Source organism: Leptodactylus fuscus, chromosome 3 (assembly GCF_031893055.1).
Source record: "Leptodactylus fuscus isolate aLepFus1 chromosome 3, aLepFus1.hap2, whole genome shotgun sequence".
NCBI lineage: Eukaryota > Metazoa > Chordata > Amphibia > Anura > Leptodactylidae > Leptodactylus > Leptodactylus fuscus.
Window position 1 is genome coordinate 107,479,010 of NC_134267.1, and position 21,551 is coordinate 107,500,560.

The 21,551-nt window shown below is 40.5% G+C and overlaps 1 protein-coding gene across 1 annotated transcript in view; it reads right to left on the reverse strand.

The window, feature by feature from the left end:
* The window catches only part of FIG4 (FIG4 phosphoinositide 5-phosphatase), a 212,580-nt gene that overhangs the window by 60,904 nt on the left and 130,125 nt on the right, over positions 1–21,551 (reverse strand). Inside the window, exon 21 of the mRNA XM_075268134.1 lies at positions 1,663–1,858. Coding sequence (XP_075124235.1) covers positions 1,663–1,858 — 196 coding nt within the window. The remainder of the gene's footprint in view (positions 1–1,662; positions 1,859–21,551) is intronic.

Consider the following 21,551-nt stretch of genomic DNA (forward strand, 5'->3'; position numbering starts at 1 on the left):
CAGTCATTGACATGATGTGCCACTGGTGCATCTTCACATTGCATGCTCAATCTATTGCATCAGAAACGTCAACATCATAAGGTATACAAATACCCTTTCTATAAAAGTTGACTTTGGAGTAGATTTGGTAATAGTGCTCTGTATGTAGATTTTGAATTGATTTGCTGTTATTAATACATTTGCACACCTTACCAATGCTACATTTAATCGTACGGGTAAGATGTCCTGTCTTTAGTCAAGTGGGCTGTGTCTTCATGCCAGATGACTCTGAACAAGTGGATTTTTCAAATCAAACCCCCTTCTAAAGGTGATAAAAAAGGGGAAAGGGGGTCTCCCACCAAATTGCTGACATCGGGGTCTGTTTACAAGATACCCCAATAGGTCTGAAGAATCTCTTGTACTTGGATGGTGGGCCGAGTCATAGGTCCCAACGACCCTGACTAAACCCGAATGCTCTTTTTTTCATTTGAACCAGGAGTGATTTGCATTCTCTAATCATGGAGTAAGTGATGGTAAGCTCCCTCTAATTATGTGATCTGGGTATCATCTCCACTTAAATCATGACTGTATGTCATTGGCCTAAAATTAGCCAGCATCAAGCAGTTCCATCAAGCTTGAAGGTACTGCCCTTTTGGCATACCCTTTAGTATGGCAGCCAGATGCCAGCTCTTCCATTTTAGCAAGTTTTTATGGACTGTATGTTTACAGAACATAATTGCTCTCAGATGACCATTTCGTAGTTTAGTGATGTTCAAATACAGGCTTCCTGAATTTCATAGGTGAAAGATTCTCAGATCATTCGTATTACATATCCCCACCAATTCCATAAATCTCTGTTTAGCGTCATGCCACAGGGTTAGTATGTTCTCTATGTATCTAAGGTGGCATACATGATTCCATATGTTCAGCAAAAACGACATGCTTCTCTCACCAGCCCAGGTAAAATAGCAAGAGAAAAAAATCCAACTGTGCTGGAATCAATGAAGCAGAGCCTATTAAATGAAGTAAAGAGCTGGACATGGTCCATGAAACTGCAATGCTTCGGAATACAATTGCAGAAACAAAGCGCATGCCCTAACAATGTTACCTTGGAGTTTTGGTCTCAAATACAGTCAAAGGCAACATCTGCATGAAGTTTGTATCTTCTCCCCATATTTGAGTGGTTTTCCTTCAGGGACTGCTGTTTCCTCCCACACTCCAAAGACATATTAATTTAGACTGTTAGCCCTACCAATACCAGAAAGTGAGTATGTTGGTGCCATATAATCAAGCAAACCAAATAAAATAAATTGATGACACTCCATGTGCCCTACTGATGGCGAGATGGTCTATCAGTACCTTTCGGAACTATTGCCAAGCTAACATCAAAGTGTCAGCTTCATTCTGTTTATCATATGGTGAGAACCACACTTCGTTTTGTGGGGGGGGGGGTTAATAAAAAAAAATTGCCCTGGATGAATAAATGCCTAGCTGTAACTCTACTTCAGACCTGAAACTTCAAATGATCATACTTTAAACACAGATGTGATTAAAAAAAATAAATTAAAAAAAAAATCAGTATAGCATGATAGGTTGTTTCTACAACATGATGTTTTTCATCATCACTTTCCAAGACCTATAACTTAATTTTTTTGTAACTGGAATCCCTACATTCACCCTCACCTCTGCTGCTTTGGGGTTGTCACCAACATCTGCAATTTTCACAGGTGTAGAGCGTTGAGATACGGCTCCTTCATCCTCCTTATCTGTTCCAGAGTCATCGTCGGAACTGCTAGACACAGCCTCCTCACTTGGGGGAGGAGGTGCACTCGCAGCAGTTTTTCGTTGTAATATAGCTTCTTCTCGGTTTGTGTTGCTGCTGCAAACATAGGAAATGAATGTAACAAAAATTACTTGGTACATATTTGATAACTTGTGGAATGCAATCTATTATTCATTTTATAGATGGCTATGTTGTTTCATTGTAGATAATAATTGCTGCTACCTCCAGGTACAAACAACTATGCGTACATGAATAGTACAGGTTCAATATGAGAAACTTTGTAATAAACTTTATGTAAAATAATTAAATAAATAACGTTTCTTTTCCACTTTTCTGACAAAGTCACTATCTCCACTTTTTTTTTTTTTCTTTTTAAATATAGATTGTGATCCCCATATAGGGATCACAATGTACATTTTTTTCCTATCAGTATGTTTTTATAGAATGGGAGGAAATCCACGCAAACACGGGGAGAACATACAAACTCCTTGAAGATATTATTCCTGGCGGGATTCGAACCCAGGACTCCAGCACTGCAAGGTGTTGCCCCCTTATCTCCACTGTTTATGAAGAGGGGAGGGTGGAGGAAAAGACTGCTAAAAAAGACACTCAAATAATTGCTGCTCTAATGCTACCAGTGCACAGAATAAGGTAATAAATTAAATAACCAGCCATCAGCAGCCTCCTATTCCACCCCCCTCTATAGAGGCTGGTTATGGAGCTGGAACCATGTAAACAACAGTCAGATTGGAGATACTGAGGACGGAAGCAGCTTAAAGGGACACTGAACTCTGAAATCAATGATATATACAAAAAAAAGCTGCATAATACAGTTCATCTCTAGTTATGTCTGCTAAATTACAGCTCTAAGTTTAGCAGAAATCTGTACAACATAGAACAGCCCTGTTCAGCTATTCGCCTAATTCCTGTCCTGGGGAACAGATATACTATGACGATTCTCATCTTAGAAAAAGATCAATCCACCTTTAACCACTAAACAGCAGAAAGCAGCAAAAAGGAAACGGGGTGGCGTGCTCTGGTCAGAGATGACAAGTATTGTGGATGGAATGGTAGGCTTTATTACGAAAGGCACAACGCAATAAAAAAGCGTCATGTCAGATTGAGCTTTTGTGTGGCACTTTAAGTATATGCACTTGAGAAAGGGCTGTGTGTATATGCCCGAAACAATTTTTTTTTATTGCGTTGTGCCTTTCGTAATAAAGCCTACCATTCCATCCACAATACTCATCTCTGACCAGAGCACATCACCCAATTTCCTTTTTGCTGCTTTCTGCTCGATTGTTCCCCATCCACAGTCCAGTGTCTGGTGTCATCAGTGGATTTGGCTGCCTCCTCCATCTGCGTTAATACACGTTATTGCATGTGGTTGTGCATTTGTCACAACCCTCGCAGGTGAGAAGCCAACTGGTCTTTACACACTTGTATACCTTTATCTTGGTGTTTATTAATGGATCTACACTATTTTGGCTGCTTGGTATTTTCGGTTTCTCTCTCTGAGATTAACCACTAAACAAGCTGGTATGTACTTTATGAAAATTACCCACAGCAGTCCACAATGGGCAGCAGGTACTCTTCATAGAATGTTTGAAGAGTCGAAACTCTGCTGCCTACTGTTACGACTTATCTTACTAAAATATTTAATTTCTCTCTCTTCTGGAATTTTCCCATCCTCTTTCAAACATGCTATCATAACCCCGCTATTGAAAAAATCCTCCCTTGATCCTCCATAATGCTGCACCTCCCTACACTTTCTCCCTCATCTCTGTCTATCGCCCAACTCGTGCTCTCCGTTCACTCAGTGACCTAAGAATAACATCCTCTATTATCAGAACCTTCCACGCTCGTATACAAGACTTCTCCCAAGTTGCACCACTCCTCTGGAATGCTCTATCCCGGACAATCAGATAGACACCAAATGTATACCGTTTAAGTCAGGCCTGTCACAATTCCTAATTTAAACCCTTCCATACCACATTTGGAATTACTAAAACAAACACTCCTCTTTTCATGCTCCCACATTACCCTAGGCCCCACCTGCACATTAAAGGACACGACTGGTGATGGCTCATACAGTTTTATGTTATGACAGTAACTTCTATTACAAAATTGTCTGACCACTGTATAAGCAATGCCACCCCTGCTACCTCTTGTGTCACTCCCTCTACCTTATAGATTTGTAAACTCTTGCGAGCAGGGCCCTCAGTCCCATTGTGTGAAGTGACTATTTCTTTGTAATGTATCTGTCTGTACTTGAACCCTACAAATTGTACAGTGCTGCGGAATATGTTGGTGCTATATAAATAAAATGTATTATTATTATTATTATTATAAGGATATACAGGCATAGTGAAGAACAAAGCTAAGGTTTGTCCACAGAATAGAATAAGTTTGTGACAAAACAGAAGCTGAAACGAAAGAAAAAAATTTTTTAAAAAAGAAAACCAAATCAGGATGGTTAAGGAAAAGCGTGAGCTCACAGTCCGTGTTAGGTCAATCTGATAGCAGACAAGCTCGGTACACAGGCAAAAGTAGCAAGCTGGATTTTTAATTTCAAAGCTGTCATCTGTGGATGTCATCAGAACAGAGTAATCCCCATGGAGATATGATGGGGCTGTGACTGTGTGTAGAGAGCCAGCAGCCATGGGTTGGAATAGTTTGAGGTGACAATGCATATACAGTATCAAAGCATCCTGATAAATTTCTTCATAATGCATTAGGAAAGAATAAAAGTGTGAAACATAGCGCACATATATAGCAAATAAATTTTGTCTTTAAAAAATAAAATAAGTATAAAAGCCTCCGTTCAATTATAGGCTGGCTATTTAGCACTTTACAGGAAAGATTCAGCAATTGATTATTTGGCAATGAGAGGTTTAACATTTATTCAGAGGTTGTTTAACCTTCACAGGAATTGCCAATAAATGTCATAACGGCTCCAAGCAGAACAAGCCTATAGTATTACACATGCAATTATAACTGGATTTTCACTGCCTCTCACTTCCTACACAAAAATCATTGGCTTTGCTTATATTTATAAACCAAGGTCTAGTACAATGAGAAATATGACATGAAAATACACATAAAATGTTTTACTAATAAGTGAACACATTTTAAGAATTTTAGGTTAAATAAAATATACAAATAAGGAAAATCAAATGAATATTTAAAGAAAGGAGGATATAAAAAGTTTATAAAGCAAACAAAAACAACATCTATATACAAATACTGACAAGGAGGACACAAACATCTTCTATACAATATTCCCATACATTGTAGTAAATAAGAACTTAAAAAAAATAAATAAAAATTGTATGTCAATTTTAGTGTTCCGTTGATGTCATGCTTTGGAATGTTTCCAGGAAATTCCTCTTTATGGCATCTTCGAAATATAAATCATATTGTTGTAGGTTAATTACATGCACCATCCTCAGTCAAAGGTAGGAGATTCCCAAAAGAGGGCTGGGTGAACGTTCCTATACAAATTGAACAAGGACAGACCCTACTGTCAGACCCATGAAGATACACCCAAGCTTGTAATCTGTCCAATTCCTCTGCTGATCTCCAGGACCAGGTTTAGTAAAAGGTCTATTTCTTTATGTTACTCCATTTTATTTTGTATAATGTTTTGCTTGTATGTATATCTTTTTTTATTACATCTTTTTTTTCTTTTGTAACTGTAAGCATTGCAATGCCCATGTGCTAGAGGTTAACTGTCTGGTGTCAGGTGGAACAAGTGTAAGTGGTCTGGACATATACGTGTTTGGTCTACCCTAAGTGGCGGGTGGTGGCAGCTATTTTTGTGGAGGTACAGATGTTGGGGTTGCTTCAGTCCTTTGTAGACTAGTATGACTGGTGAGTGTGAAAGAAGTGTTTCCCTTTTAAGGTCATACCCAGGGTCACAAATTCTTGTGTGGCTGGTGGTTGTTCTAATCTTCAACATTAGCCATTAGAGGAGATGCTGGAAATTATATATAGTGTATGAATGTATATATGTGAGTTTATACAGAATATGAATGTCTGTATGTTTTCTTATATACAATTATGCGTACTAGAATTATGTTCTACAGTGCAATGTACAGTATATTAAAGAGAGTCTCACTGTCCCCAGCTACTTTAAACCACTCCCACAGTGCTGTAGATGCTGTTAGCAGAATAAAAATAATACCTCTCTTAACCCCAGGGATGCATAGAAAAAGCACTTTTATTCTTTATTAAAATGAGGATCTTGGAGCACAGGGGGAGTTTTTCTTTAGATTTTGCTGCCAGTCAGGAGTGACTTGGTTTCTATCTCTGCCTGACCAGCTCTGATCAGTGCGGTGTCATCTGAGGATCTTGTATGGACTCATCTGTCACATCAAACAATTATGACAAATAACCTCTTTTTCATGGTATGTTACTCTCTTGTTACAATCTCATCATAACCAGTGACATTTTTCCTGAATTAGAGGAGTTTTTTCTGCTACTGCCTGAACCTGGTCTCTACGAGTATTCAATGTGAAGGAACAGGCTGAAATCTCATTTACCTCATCATATAATTTCATCATGTCACAAGCAGTCTGCTAAATGGCACCAGTCAGTGTATGGGTCATGGATGATGCACACTGATAATAGTTTGCATCTGAAAGTTTATGCCTAATTTATGACGAGGTGCATATTCCCTAAACAAATTAGGCACGTCCTCTGGGGTGCATACTCCTAAACAGAACTCTAACTTAACTGTCATAGATTTCTGGCATAAATTATTCTGGAAACTACTGTAAATTATGATAAATAAGAAGGCCCACCATGGTCTCTGCCGTGCCACAATTGTCTAGTGTAAGTGGTGCATTAAATGTATGTCCAGTATGTGAGTGACACATATAATATGTGTGCAGTTTACTATGTCTAGCATCAATAGTACATATGCTACATCCCTAGTCAGTGTCAGGTGTGGTATATGTTTAGTGCGTCTTTGAGTTACACCATAAAGAAGCCCACTGAGGTTTTGTCGCTCAAGAACTGACACAAACCTGTTACTAGTCCTGATCTCGCCCTGGAGTTGCCATAATCCACAATCACTAAAAGATCAACATAGAGTGATCCTAAGAAAGTATAATATCACAGAGAGGAGCACATTTAAACAACTACCGTATATACTCGAGTATAAGCCGACCTTTTCAGCACAGTCATCGTGCTGAAAAAGTCCCCCTCGGCTTATACTTGAGTCAAGTCAAAAAAATTTTTTTTTTTTTTTGGGGGGGGGAGGGGGGTCTATGAGTTATGACCAACTGCAATAGTTGTGTATATAATCTCCCATAAAATAGTGAAGAAAAAAAAAAAAAGGAAATAAGCTCTAAATCACTCCGTTCCCTAGAATACATATAAAAGTAGAAAATTACTGTGAAACACATACACATTAGGTATCCCTGTGTCTGAAAGTGTCTGCAGTGCTCCTGTTCCGTCGGGAAGGGGTTAATAGGAGCACTGCAGATACGCTATATTCAGCCAGGCTGAATTCCAAGTGGGGTTAAGAAAAAAAGCAGTCCTCAAGCGCAGGGAAGGGGCAGACAACCAAAACACTCCCTCCCCTTTCCCAGCACCTACTGCACCCAAAAACTCCGACCAATTTAATTTTTGAAATTTTCCAGCAGCTGCTGCATTTCCCCCCCTCGGCTTATACTCGAGTCAATAAGCTTTCCCAGTTTTTTTGTGGTAAAATTAGGGGCCTCGGCTTATATTCGGGTCGGCTTATACTCATGTATATATGGTAATTAAAATATAACTTTTAAGATTTACTCCATAAAAAGTAAAGCCACAGCAATAAAATCACAATGAACGCAAAAAAGGACAAAACCAACAACAACAAAAAGATACTGTCCATAAAGGGATTAGAAAAATCAGTACGGACGGTATGGTACTAAATAGCATGCAGCCAATCCCTTTAGACAGAAACAGTAAATCAATAACCATCCTCACACGGTTCTCCATAAATATGGTTAATCAGAGGACATTTAACAACCCAACCAGTAATATTCAGACGCCTGGCTGACAATATAAGAATACAAGACAACCAGTGAAAGAGAATCAATTTTATAAATTGCAAAAAACTCCAAAGTGATTACCCATTAAAGGCAAAAAAAATAACCAATACTAAGTGATAATGTAATATGTTGACGATGTAAAGTATTCCAAAATTAGTTTTAGAGGTAAGTAGGGTTGAGCATTCGGGATTGGAAAAGATCGGATTCCGATCGGCAATTGAGTAAATTTCACGATCGCGATCGGAATCGGAATTCCGACCCGATCTTTTCACGCGCGATCGAGATCGGAGGTTAGCTCAAGATCGGCTCAACCCTAAAAGTGACTTTTCCCATAGAGAAGCATTGACTAGGGTTGAGGATCGGGATTGGAAAAGATCGGATTCCAATCAGCGATGAGCAAATTTCACAATCGAGATCAGGATCGGCTGGAAAATGATCGGAAATCGGATTTTAAAATCGATCTTGAAATCTCAAGATCGGCTCAACCTTAGAGCTAATTAAAAAATTGTTACATACAAATATCAATCAATATGCCTGGAAACAAAGACAAAACACAGAAAAGAAAGCCCAGTCGATATAGGGGGCCTCAAACTGTTAAGTAAAAATAAAATCCACGATTTCACATTCGAAAAAGAATCATGGCACAATCGACAGAAAATCAGTCAATAAGAAATACAATACAAGAAGCTTACAAATGATAATGCCTCGTTTTAACCAAACAGGCTGAAGGATTTAAATCAAGAGATCCACTGAGCCTCTTTCTGCAGGATCCTTTGGTCCCAAATCCCCCCTCCCTCCCCCTCTCAGGTGAGGGCCACATTCGCTAAATCACCATAAAATAAAAAGATCTGGAATAACCAATGTGATACTCATACACGTATCTAGAAAAAGTTTTATCTTGCTGGTGTTTTTATATATCATTGATGTGTTCTCTCCCCCTTCCAAGAAATTCTCTTTTTGACTTGCCAATATAGTCTTGGGACAGGGGCATTGATATAAATAAATGACCCTACTATACTATGATAATTAAAGAAATCGCGGAGATGGAAAATACTCCCAGTGAAAGAACTCTTAGGAACACTTTAGTGCGGACCACAAAAGGACAAGTAATAGAGTCACTTCACTTAAAATTGCTGATCACTTTGATAGAAGTCATACTTCAAGCTGACACTGTGGATCTAGTATAGTGGCTATGTACTAAATGCTCCTGTGAATTGCATCCTCTCCAAAAAGTGACAGAGGGTTTTAATAATTTCGATTCAAACCAGTATCAACTCCAGTGTTGCTAATGATTTTAAATATATTAGAAACTTGATTGTCATTTGTGCCTATAATTCTACATACCACAGTATCATTTTAGGGTACCGAAGGTATTAAGAGATTGTCTCTATTCTTATTAAGTGCATTCACATAAATAGATCACAAGCAGCACAATTTAAGATCTAGAAATTAAATTAAGTGTTCCTCAATCCCACAAGCATTGTGCTCCGGATTCAGATCACAGTATCAGAATACCATCTATGTATCTTTACCATGAGACATTATGTTTGGTACAGGTAACTTAGAAGGAAAAATAAACTTGATCTTTTCACTAGCCCCCCCCCCCCCCCCCCCCCCCCAGGATGAGGATAGTGTAAGTAGGGGCACATGAACTGCCCATGGCTGTCCCCCTGAACTGGTGCCATCAAATAAAGAGAAATTTTGAAGATTATTCTAATCCCTTTATGGACAAGTATCTCTTTGTTTGTGTTGGTATTGTCTTTTTTTTTTCACTGCCATTTTGTTGCTGCAGCTTTCCATTTTAGGGATAGTTCACACAGGGCAAGAGGGGGAGGATTTTGACGCCGAATCCACCCCCTTACACTGGAGGTCTATGTAGACCACTAACGTTCTTTTTTCTATGAGCAGTTTATTCCTGCTCATGGAAAAAAGAAGCGAACTGCCCTTCCTTCAGGCGGATTCTGCGGCTAATTCAGCCACGGCGTCTGCCTCGCGACACCATCCTCCGGACTAGGCCCATTCATTTGGGCCTAATCCGGAGGGGAAAGCCGCTACGGAATGTGTTCACGAGGAACAGTGTGTGAACTAGCCTTTATAGAGTAAATATTAAAAGTTATATTTTAATTATTTGTTTAGATGTGCTCTTCTCTGTAATATTATAATCCTGACTGGTCAGTGGTAGATAGGGTTGAGCCGATCTTGAGATTTCAAGATCGATTTTAAAATCCGATTTTCGATCATTTTCTAGCCAATCTCGATCCTGATCGTGAAATTTGCTCGATCACCGATCAGAATCTGATCTTGTCCGACCCCAATCCTCAACCCTAGTCAATGCGTCTCTATGAGAAAAGTCGCTTTTAGGGTTGAGCCGATCCTGAGATAACCTCCAATCTCGATCCCGCTGGAAAAGATCGGGTCGGAATTCCGATCGCGAAATTTACTCGATCGGCGATCGGAATCTGATCTTTTCCGATCCCAATCGCTCAACCCTAGTGGTAGATTTTCTTTCAGTTAATATTCTGCCTCATTAGCACAGTCCTATGTATTAAGTGCTGCAACCTCTAGCCAATATTTACTTATTTTGACCTCTTCAAGAACCTCTATACACTGTCTCTGGATATTTGCAATTATTTCCCTGATAGTTTCATTGTGCATATACAGTAAGTCAAGTGGCTCAATATTTCCAATTTCTCACCACTCTGTCCACAGTATATTGGTCAATAAACAGACATCTTTATAGGTGACAGAATGTGGAGAAATGGAGAAAACATAATCAAGGCTGGAAATAAATAGAAGTGCAATATGGTGAATGCTTCTGTTTATCCACCTCCTAACATGAGAGTTGAGCTTTGACTGGCTGCTAGATAATGAACCATTCTGCACAAACCACATAAGGGAAACAAGGTTCTCTTTTTAGTGGTCCGGCATGTATGAAAAGTATGCACATGCTTGTGGATTCAAAGATTGTTCTTAACTAGCATGACAGAACAGATAAACAGGAGCGTAAACTCAGGATACTTAGATAAGTATTACAATTGCGATTATCAACACAGAAACATATATTAGAAAAAAAACTTTGGTAATCCCCTTTCCGTATAAAATTGTGAGATACATGAAAAGAATGTTGTTTCAATAACCCTTTAATTGTATGTATAAGAACCAATCCACTGGTCTAATAACGCCAGCTTCAGGCCGCCTATAGTTTCACTAAAGCTTGTACTATCTCAGCTTGAGCTTACTGTCTGGAAAACCAACATGTCCTTAAGTCCCCTCTAAAAAGAGCAACACTTGGCTTCATATCGTAAAATGCAGGCAGGAATGAGCCCTATTGCGGGCATCAATATTTTTGTGCTGAACTGTTAATGCCTATAATGATTTCAGATGTCTTAGGAAACCATTTAGCTGCAGGCTGAACACGTTCTGAATTGCTAAACTTTCTGAAAACTTCCCCTATTAACTCATTTGTCAGATTAGCAGTCCAGCGCTGTCTTTATTCTGTTCAGTTATTTCGCTTGGACACTATTGTTCTCATTTTGCAATATGCTACCCAAGGTCAATCGCTGATCTAGAAGACTATTTTCCAGAGTAACTGAATCTTTTATAGGTTGCATTAAAGCTTACCTGAAATGACTGCACAGTAAATGTGAAAGTGTAATGTGATTATGGAGAGGTTAGTCAAGATTATAGTAATGTATTTTTTTTAATTTTTACGGCTTACAGAAAGTCTAGAGCTAGAGTAGGGTATACCAGTCCAGTGTGTACTTCCAGGGGGCCATTAGTAGGTAATCCACATGAAGGAACATAAATCAGACTGTACAAATGATACATTTTGTTATCGCATTGCCTGCTGCCAGTAATAATTTCTTATTTTAGTCAAATTTTCCTATATTACTACAGTCAAAAGTTCCATTCATGTCAATGTAGATGAGAGTATGAATAAGTAATCAAAAAGGGTCAGATCTGGTGTGGTGAAATTGTGTCGTAGCTGAACACTTAGGGGGAGTTCACACGGGGTAACGTGCCGCGTGATGTGGCACGTATACGGCATGTGAGCTTTTGCGGGCCGTATACGCTCCCATTGATTTCAATGGGAGCCAGTATCGTATACTCGGCGCTATTTTGCGGCCGCAAAATAATGCGGCGTTTACGATCCTCACTCCCATTGAAATGAATGGGAGCTTTTGCCGAGTGCAATCTGCCGACACGTGTATATGTGCCAGATTGCGCGCCACTTTCCTCCGTGTGAACTCACCCTTAGCTTGACATTCTTCTAACCATTAACACTAAATGCAAATGAACTATTACCTGTCTGCCCCATGGTCCTGCTATGTCTCCCTGCTTTGGGTGCACAAAGTGCACCCAAAGCAAGATGAAGGAGGCGGTGCCGGATACAGGTATGCATTAGTGCTACCATAGAAGGCCACAGACCACATTGAGCCTTTGGCCTTCTATCCAAGTATCAACTCTTACCTGTCAATGCTTACCTACAAGTCAGGGAGTGGAGGCCACAGATTTCATGCTCTACCAGTAACAGAACTAGGTCACCGGCACCACTTCTCCCTGGTTCTGCTGATCCAGATTAAACAACCAAATCGGCAGAACCAGGGAGAACCTGGCTGCATTCACTTATGAGGGTCCGGTAGGGTCCTATAAAGGCATGAAGCACACCACAGGATTTACCAGTACCACATTGGGCCAGTCTGAACCTGCTGTGGTCAACAGTGCTGGTGGGCTACATATTACTGATTTTATGACAGAAGTTGTGGGTTGGTGGAAATTTAAACATAGGCCTCAATTGGCCCCTGGGCCAGAATTTGGACATGCTTCTTCTAATGGTTAAGATCTAATACACACTAGTTGATCACCACTCTTCTTATAATGAGGTCAGCTGATATGAAAGTGATCTCCTTTAATGTGACAGGCCTAAATGTACCATAAAAAGACTCTCAAGTTAACTCTTATCTTCACAAACAGAAATTCTCCATAGCTATATTATAAGAAACACGCTTTGAAACAAAGAAAATACTGCATTTCCCTTCATAAGACTTAAATTTCTAGTCTCATAGCACCCATCACAAATCGGCTAGAGGAATGAGTATCTCCAAACACATGCCTTTTACCCTCACATTGCAAATCTGCGACTCTAAGGGCTAGTTCACACGGGTACAGAGGGGGCAGATTATGGCGCGGAATCCACGTCATAATCCGCCCCCTCACAACAATGGTCTATGGAGACCACTAGCGTTCTTTTTTTCTGCTAGTGGCAATGACCTGCCCTTTCCTCAGGTGGAATCCGCAGCTGTTTCAGCTGCAGCATCCGCCTCGCAGCAGCATGCTCAGGTCCTCTTGCTTAAAGGCTCAATTGGGAATACTACAAGTGTCCTTACCAACTTATATTTGCCCAACAAAATCAGGTCTCATGGATAACACAAACTCTCAAAGCTCTTCAAGATTTTACAGAAGTTGTACTGATTCTAGGTGGCAATCTAAATTTTAAAATCCCATCTTAGATTCTACTGGTAGAGACTTTAAAAGGAGTTTATCACTGACCCCAGCTACTTTAAACCTCTCACATAGTGTTGAAGATGCTGTTAGCAGAATAAAAATACCTTTCTTATGTGTCAGGGCACCAGGGAGGCATAGAAAAAGCATTTTATTTTCTATTCAAATAAGGATCTTGGAGCACAGGGGGAGTTTTCTTCCATCACTGAACACTGCTGCATCATCACTAAACATGCCCATTCTGGATTAAACTCATCACCCTGGGCGGTGGGAGGATCACTTGAGAACAGCGTGATGTATACGCCTACTACCATCATCTCTTATGTCAAATTCAGAAACAACTGCAAGACCTTAAAGTTCTGTATGTTTTATGGCTAGGCCTTGGAAATTAGCCTGTAAGTGCACCAGGAGGGCCTAGTTTGTCAGATTTGCTTACAGAAAGCTACGGCTCAGGCAGAAGCTGAAAATGTCATTCAATGATAAAGAGATTCTACTGGGCAGCAATACTAGAGGACATCCAGACCATGTGCATATTTAGTCAGATTTGGCAAATCAGACCCCGTCCCTGATACAACTCAGACTGATACGAATACCTACTAAAAGATGGTTATCTCTGCATTGCATCTATTAAATGTGCCTACAAGGCATTATAATTGGTTTGTGAGGCTGTTAGACTGGACAGACTTCCCAATTAAATTAATATTAAGGTGGACACATCTGTACGCCCAGCATCTATGCAGCAGGCAGGTAGATCATAAACTCTGTGAAATGCACCTTCATCAAACAAAAAGTGATATCACAAAAAAAACAAAACTTCTCTTGTACAGCACATTAACATGCAGCATTTGTTGCTATTGTCCGGCCATGCCCTCTCTAATAAGTCCCAAATGACACGTTGACTTTCAAGGCGAAGTGTCCTGTTGGCATAGAAATCTAAAAAAGATGTGTGGGTGGTGCAAAACAAAGCTGTGCGCTGAAAAAAAAAATTGTTACACCAAACTATGGCTGAAAAGCTTTTAATAAATTCCCCCCAATGTCTCCTGCTAGTGGCCTTTCTGTAAACACTATTTTAACAAAAAACTATCATCCGCCTCTTGACTATCAGCAATTACATACTAAACCATGTAAGAAATTATATCATGATTATCAATGTACTCCATTATGTACATAATTTGTTCCAAAGAAACTAAATTCAAAATATACAGAGCTTGTTTTTGCAATAAAAAATGTGATTGTTCAAAGGCTTCTTGGTATCACTGAAAATCGAAGAACCGGAACCGATTCTGAAAGCTTAAATTCCACGTAACCAAGTCAATTTTCTGTGAAATAATTTAGCACTCTATAATTACAAGAAAGAAAAATAACCAAGCCCTTAACTAGCATGGGAATACTAAAAAAAAAAAAAAAAAAAAACAATTTATGCAATTACAAACAAGGTTCAGGAAATACCGCATGTTGTAATAAAAATTCACAAAGACGCTCTAATTGCATTGACAAATCAAGCCAAAGTAGCCCAAGATAAAGCAAAGCAATATAAAAATGTGAGAATATTTGTCTGAGTACTCACTTTCTTCATGTATTGGAAAGAGTATATGTGAAATATACTTTCTGACACAGCTCAATGTAATCATTTTCTTGGAAAAAAGGCAGCATGCATTGATTGACTAATTAGAATATCTCAAAGAAATATCGTTGAGCCAGGAGATAGGTAAGAAATGATACAATATATCACAGAACCAGTGGTAATGGTACTCAGAGTTGGAGTATCGCAACTACACTGTGTGCAGAATTATTAGGCAAATTAGTATTTTGATCACATCATCCTTTTTATACATGTTGTCCTACTCCAAGCTGTATAGGCTTAAAAGCCAACTACCAATTATGTAAATCAGGTGATTTGCATCTCTGTAATGAGGAGGGGTGTGGTCTAATGACATCAACACCCTATATAAGGTGTGCTTAATTATTAGGCAACTTCCTTTCCTTTGGCAAAATGGGTCAGAAGAGAGATTTGACAGACTCTGAAAAGTCAAAAATTGTGAGATGTCTTGCAGAGGGATGCAGCAATCTTGAAACTGAAAAACTTTTGATGTGTGATCACCGAACAAATCAAGCGTTTCATGGCAAATAGCCAACAGGGTCGCAAGAAGCGTGATGATGATAAAAAAATAAATAAAAAAAAAGCGCAAAATAACTGCCCATGAATTGGGGAAAATCAAGCATGAAGCTGCCAAGATGCCATTTGCCACCAGTTTCACCATATTTCAGAGCTGCAACGTTACTGGAGTAACTGGAGTATCAAAAAGCACAAGTTGTGCAATACTCAGGGACATGGCTATGGTAAGGAAGGCTCAAAAATGACCACTTTTGAACAAGAAACATAAGATAAAATGTCAAGACTGTGCCAAGAAATATCTTAAGACTGATTTTTCTAAGGTTTTATGGACTGATGAAATGAGTGACCCTTGATGGCCCCGAGGCTGGATCAGTAAAGGGCAGAGAGCTCCACTCCAACTCAAACACCAGTAATGTGGAGGTGGGGTACTGGTATGAGCTGGTATCATCAAAAATGAACTTGTGGGACATTTTCGGGTTGAGGATGGAGTGAAGCTCAACTCCCAGACCTACTGTCAGTTTCTGGAAGACACCTTCTTGGTACAGGAAGAAGTCGGTATCTTTCAAGAAAAACATGATTTTCATGTAGGACAATGCTCCATCACATGCATCTGAATACTCCAACAGCATGGCTGGCCAGTAAAGGTCTAAAAGAAGAAAAAATAATGACATGGCCCCCTTGTTCACCTGATCTGAACCCCATAGAGAACACCTGTGGTCCCTCAAATGTGAGATCTACAGGGAGGAAAAACAGTCCACCTCTCGGAACAGTGCCTGGGGGGCGGGGGGGGGGGGGCTGTGGTGGCTGCTGCACGCAACAGTGATCGTAAACAGATCAAGCAACTGACAGAATCTATGGATGGAAGGCTTTGGAGTGTCATCGTAAAGAAGGGTGGCTATACTGGTCACTGATTATTTTATTTTTTTTGAATGCAGAAATGTTCATTTCTAAATTTTGTGTTATATTGGTTTACCTGGTGAAAATAAACAAGTGAGATGGGTATATATTTGGTATTTATTAAGTTGCCTAATAATTCTGCACAGTAATAGTTACCTGCAGAAACAGATATCCTCCTAAAATAGTCAAATCTAAAAAAAAAAAAACGCTCCAACTTCCAAAAGTATTAAGCTTTGATATTTATGAGTCTTTTGGGTTGATTGAGAACATAGTTGTTGCACAATAATAAAAAGAATCCTCTCAAATACAACTTGCCTAATAATTCTGCACACAATGTAAAGAGGTAGGTATGTGTCCACAAAATTAATATATAGTGTATTGAATGCTCAACTTATTGATATGAATGAACACTTTTGTATTAAAATTATATATTATCAGTACCATTAAAAACAGAGCATTTAGACAAAATCTACTAATCAGGTGACTTCTGTTGAGGGACATGTTAATAAAAGTCCATCCTGTATGTTGGAACAATATCAAATAGAGTTTAATTCGACTAATGAATAATTCACCTGAACGTGGGAGCTAGCTTTCTGCCACAAATTCCTTTAAAGGGGCTCTATCAGCAAAATCATGCTGCTAGAGCCCCACATACGTGTGAATAGCCTTTAAAAAGGCTATTCAGGCACCGTAAAAGTTATATTAAACTACCCCCCCCCCCCCCCCGTTTTAAAACACAACCCTAAAAAAGAATGTGATCTCCTTACGGATCGTGCACACTGGGCGGGCATTCAGGGTGTGTCTTCATCTTCATCCCCACCTCTTCTTCCTCCGACGTCCTCCGGTCCCGTCCTCCTCCGGCGCTCGCGAGCGGACACTGATATAAAAAAAAATGGCCTGGGCGCCTGCGCAGTAGCCGTAGTAGCAGCCGCATGCTACTGCGCATGCGCCCAGGCCATTTTTTTATATCAGTGTCCACTCGTGAGCGCCAGAGGAGGACGGGACTGGAGGACGTCGGAGGAAGAAGAGGCGGGGATGAAGATGAAGACACACCCTGAATGCCCGCCCAGTGTGCACGATCCGTAAGTAGAGCACATTCTTTTTTCGGGTTTTATTTTAAAACGGGGGGGGGGGGGGGGTGTACTTTAATATAACACTTACGGTGCCTGAATAGCCTTTTTAAAGGCTATTCAAGCATATGTGGGGCTCTATCAGCATGATTTTGCTGATAGAGCCCCTTTAAGGCTACATTCACACAGAGTTTTTTTGGTCAGGAAAACTCTGGACTCTATCACATAAGAATAGCATTAAGAAAGGCTATTCTTCTCTTACTTTTAGAAGTCTTCTCCGTGGCACCGTTTGTTAGATATCGTGGTTTTCTTTGGTATGCAAATGAGTTTTTTCGCAGCACTGGGGGCGAAAAAACTCTTCAGCAGCCCATTCATTTCTATTGGGAGTGCACGTATGCCGGCTCCCATAGAAAGCAATGGGATCTGTTTCAAAGCCACTGATTCGGAACGAGTTACACATTCAGAATCAGTGAGCGTATACTCAGTGTGAATTCACCCTTAGTCAGATTGGACAAATCAGACCCCGACCCTGATACAACTCAGACTGATAAGCATATTCATTAAAAGATAGTTATCTCTGGTTATCTATCGCTAACTAAGATTCAGGTGAATTATAGTTGAATTAGAAACTCTTCCTGACATTGTTACAACATACAGAGTGGACTTTTATTCACCCATCCCCTAACGGAAAATGCCTAATTAGCAGATTTTGTCTAAATTCACATTTTTAATGGTACTAATAGAATATAATTTTAATACAAAAGTGTTTATTCAGGCAAGTTCCATACCCTAAGTTGAACAATCACCAATTTGTTACCAATGATATATATGACGTACAGGCCATTAACTATAAAAGCCCTGGAAAATAACTGATCTTAGAGCAGGGGTGGGCAATTAATTTTCCCATGGGGCCGCATTAGAAATTGAAACTATGCCAGAGAGCTGCGCCGTGGCAAATTTAGCCCCACCCACTTCTACATTGACTCCGCCCATTCCCAATCATCTTTCCACGTGCCCCCACAAAGTATAATCCTCCTACAGTGACCCGTACATTATATGTCCCCACAGCCACATAATATTAATTTCTCCATAACTAAACATTCAGTGGAACATCTGATATATGAAATGGCCATATACACAGGGAGTGTATTATCGAGTGCTGCACCATACAACTCTTTAAATTTAATACATGAGTCCCTGAGCTGACTGTACATATTATCGGAGAATCCACCAAACAGCTAATATGTACACTCGCCCAAAAGACAGATATAAGTAGAATTTAAGATCCAACAGGTGGACTTTGATCCTTTTCTTTTGCATGGTGACAGAGACTGGAAGAGCATACCTCCCAACCTTTGAAGAACAGAAAGCGGGACAAAATGTGAGCCGCACATGTGCGCTGCAGTAAATTTAGCCCCGCCCATTCTCATTCATTTTCCATGTGCCCCCACACAGTATAATCCTCCTACAGTCACCATTATATGTCCTCACATTATAATGTTCCCTCCAACTGCCCCACAGTATTAAGTCCTTCTCCTGGTGCCCCAGTTTAAACTGGGGGAAAACTAGAGGGGACATGAAACTGGAGCAGCTGGAGGGGGACATCAAACAGTGGGGGTAGTTGGAGGGGGGCAATAAATTAATGACAGCTGGAGTGGGATATGAAACTGGGGGCAACTAGAGGCAGACAGGTCCTCCTCCAGCTACCTCCACGGCTTAATGCCCCCTCCAGTTGTCCCCAGTTTAATGTCTCCCCTTCATCTACCCTCAGTTTCATATCCCCCTTCATCTGCCCCATATCATGTCTCCCCTCCATCTCTCCCCCAGTTTCATGTCCACCCCCTCCATCTGCCCCCAGTTTCATGTCTCCCCCTCCATCTGCCATCTCTGCCCTAGTATAACATTCCCCTTCCATCTCTGCCCCTAAGTTACTGAGACACACACATACAGACACACACTCCACCTGGCATCTCACATTCCCCTCTTAGTACCTTATGACACACACCACATGTCTCCATCTTCTTGCACTGTCCTGCCGGCACTAAGACACGCCTCCCTAGTCAAGCTATGCGGGCCGGTCTGAATCAGTCAGAGGGCCCTTTGCCCAGGTCTGTCTTGGAGGGTCTGGCTTATGGGACTTTCAATGATCACAAAAACTGGGTGTTTTGAACCCCAATGTGAATGATGCAGCAGGTCAGAAATGTGTAACCTAGCTCCACTGATTTTAAGAAGTGAGCCAAAGTACAGTAATATGGGAGTATATAAGTAAGATCGGTATTACATTTATCACATTACTTTAAAATATTGAATTTACTGTGAGTCATTAGGAACAGGCACACAATATACCGCTCCATAAAATATATTAGACCAACTAAATATCTCAGTTGGTTACACAATGTGCAGAAATCTCTACATGAAAAAAGAACCACATGGTTAATAAAGATTAATGTATACGCTAAATAATAAAGAGAATTTCTGCTAAGAAAACTGTGGGAGAGAGACAGAATGGAGTGTGGGAGGAAGAAAAAGGTAGAGGCTTTCTTTAGGTCAGTGGCCTGCAGTGTGTTGTTGTGTGGGGGAGACGCTCTCTCTCGTGTTAATTAATCATCAATATAGGCAAAGCACAGAGCTCAAATATATGGGATCCTCGTGACATTCTCAGTGTTTTATACAGATTAACATAATCTAACAGTACAGTGTTGTCATTTATCACGTTTGAGATAAATATGATATTGCTTTAAAACCGCTAATGAATGCCTAAATCCTGAGTACACCAATGGGCTACTAATATTTGATGGGGTTAACCCCACAAACAATATAATACTTTTAGAAATATCTTTCCCCCACACCTCCACATCAGCACTGACAGAAGGATCCCCCCCAACCCCAGGCACAGGAAACAAGAACGTCGAAGTTAAAATGAGCACCTCCTGTTACCTGGTCCAGTTTCTTTCCTGCTCCTTTGGGGATGCTATGAAGACACTGTCTGTGCAGGTGAAGTGATAAGGTTAATGGCAGACAGATTTATTTTTGCCCTAGTTCTGCTGGGATGACTGCATAGTGAGTTTGGAGGGGGGTGGGTTCGGGACTTTGTTAAAGTGTTCCCTGCTCACCTGCATAAGTCCTCACAAGCAGGGCAGCCTCTGGAGAGGAGGAAGTGGTTTCAGGCCACATGCATAGTGAAGATGAGACTCTCTAGGACATTGGAAGATGGGTGTGATTTGCAGCATGGCCCGCCAGTATGGAGTTCAGGGCTGGAAGGGCTGGCACAGGGAACTTCTTACAGACACCAATCTAAAAAGGGAAAATGTTTCCCCTACATCCTTGTGCAGCAGTAGCCCTGCTTTAGACCATGTCTATCCCTTTTCAGGCTGGACCACGCAAGACTTAGAATCCTGGAAAAGCCTTCAATGTACTTCCCTTTGGCCTGTATTCCTTTCACAGTGTAGAGGTCTTCCTAAAATCCTCATGTTCCTTATAGTTGAAAGATGCCTCTTTTTCAAAACCTTCATAAAAGACTTGCACCAGTTGCAAAAGACCTTTAGCAAGAAATGCATTGAAAAAATCATATAGGAATAGCCAAACATCCTAAATAACCAAGAAGTCATGAGGGCCATAGACCAATGCCCTGCTCCACCCCAGGGACAACCAGGTCTATATCTGTCAATTAAGGTGCATAATAGTAGCCTTGATGAAGGAGAACAACACAACAGGGCATCCTTCTGTTTGGCAGAAGAAACAATCTCTGTCAATGGCTGTTCGTACCACCATGTGGATATGGAGGAAGTGAAGGAAACCCTCTCCATTCAGGTTTGGACAAGTGGTAAGAATAACAGTCTGCCTTAAGGGGATTATCTAGCTTCCGACCTATGCCGAAGACCCTGACCAACCAACAACCCCCCTCCCCCTGCACGCACTATTATGCCCCATAGTGTCCCCTGCACGCACTATTATGCCCCATAGTGGCCCCTGCACACAGTATTATGCCCATTATGGACACCCACGAACAATTATTATACTCTGGTGTCTTTTCAGTATAAAAATACACTCACCGGCCACTTTATTAGGTACACCTGTCCAACTGCTCGTTAACACTTAATTTCCAATCAGCCAATCACATGGCGGCAACTCAGTGCATTTAGGCATGTAGACATGGTCAAGAC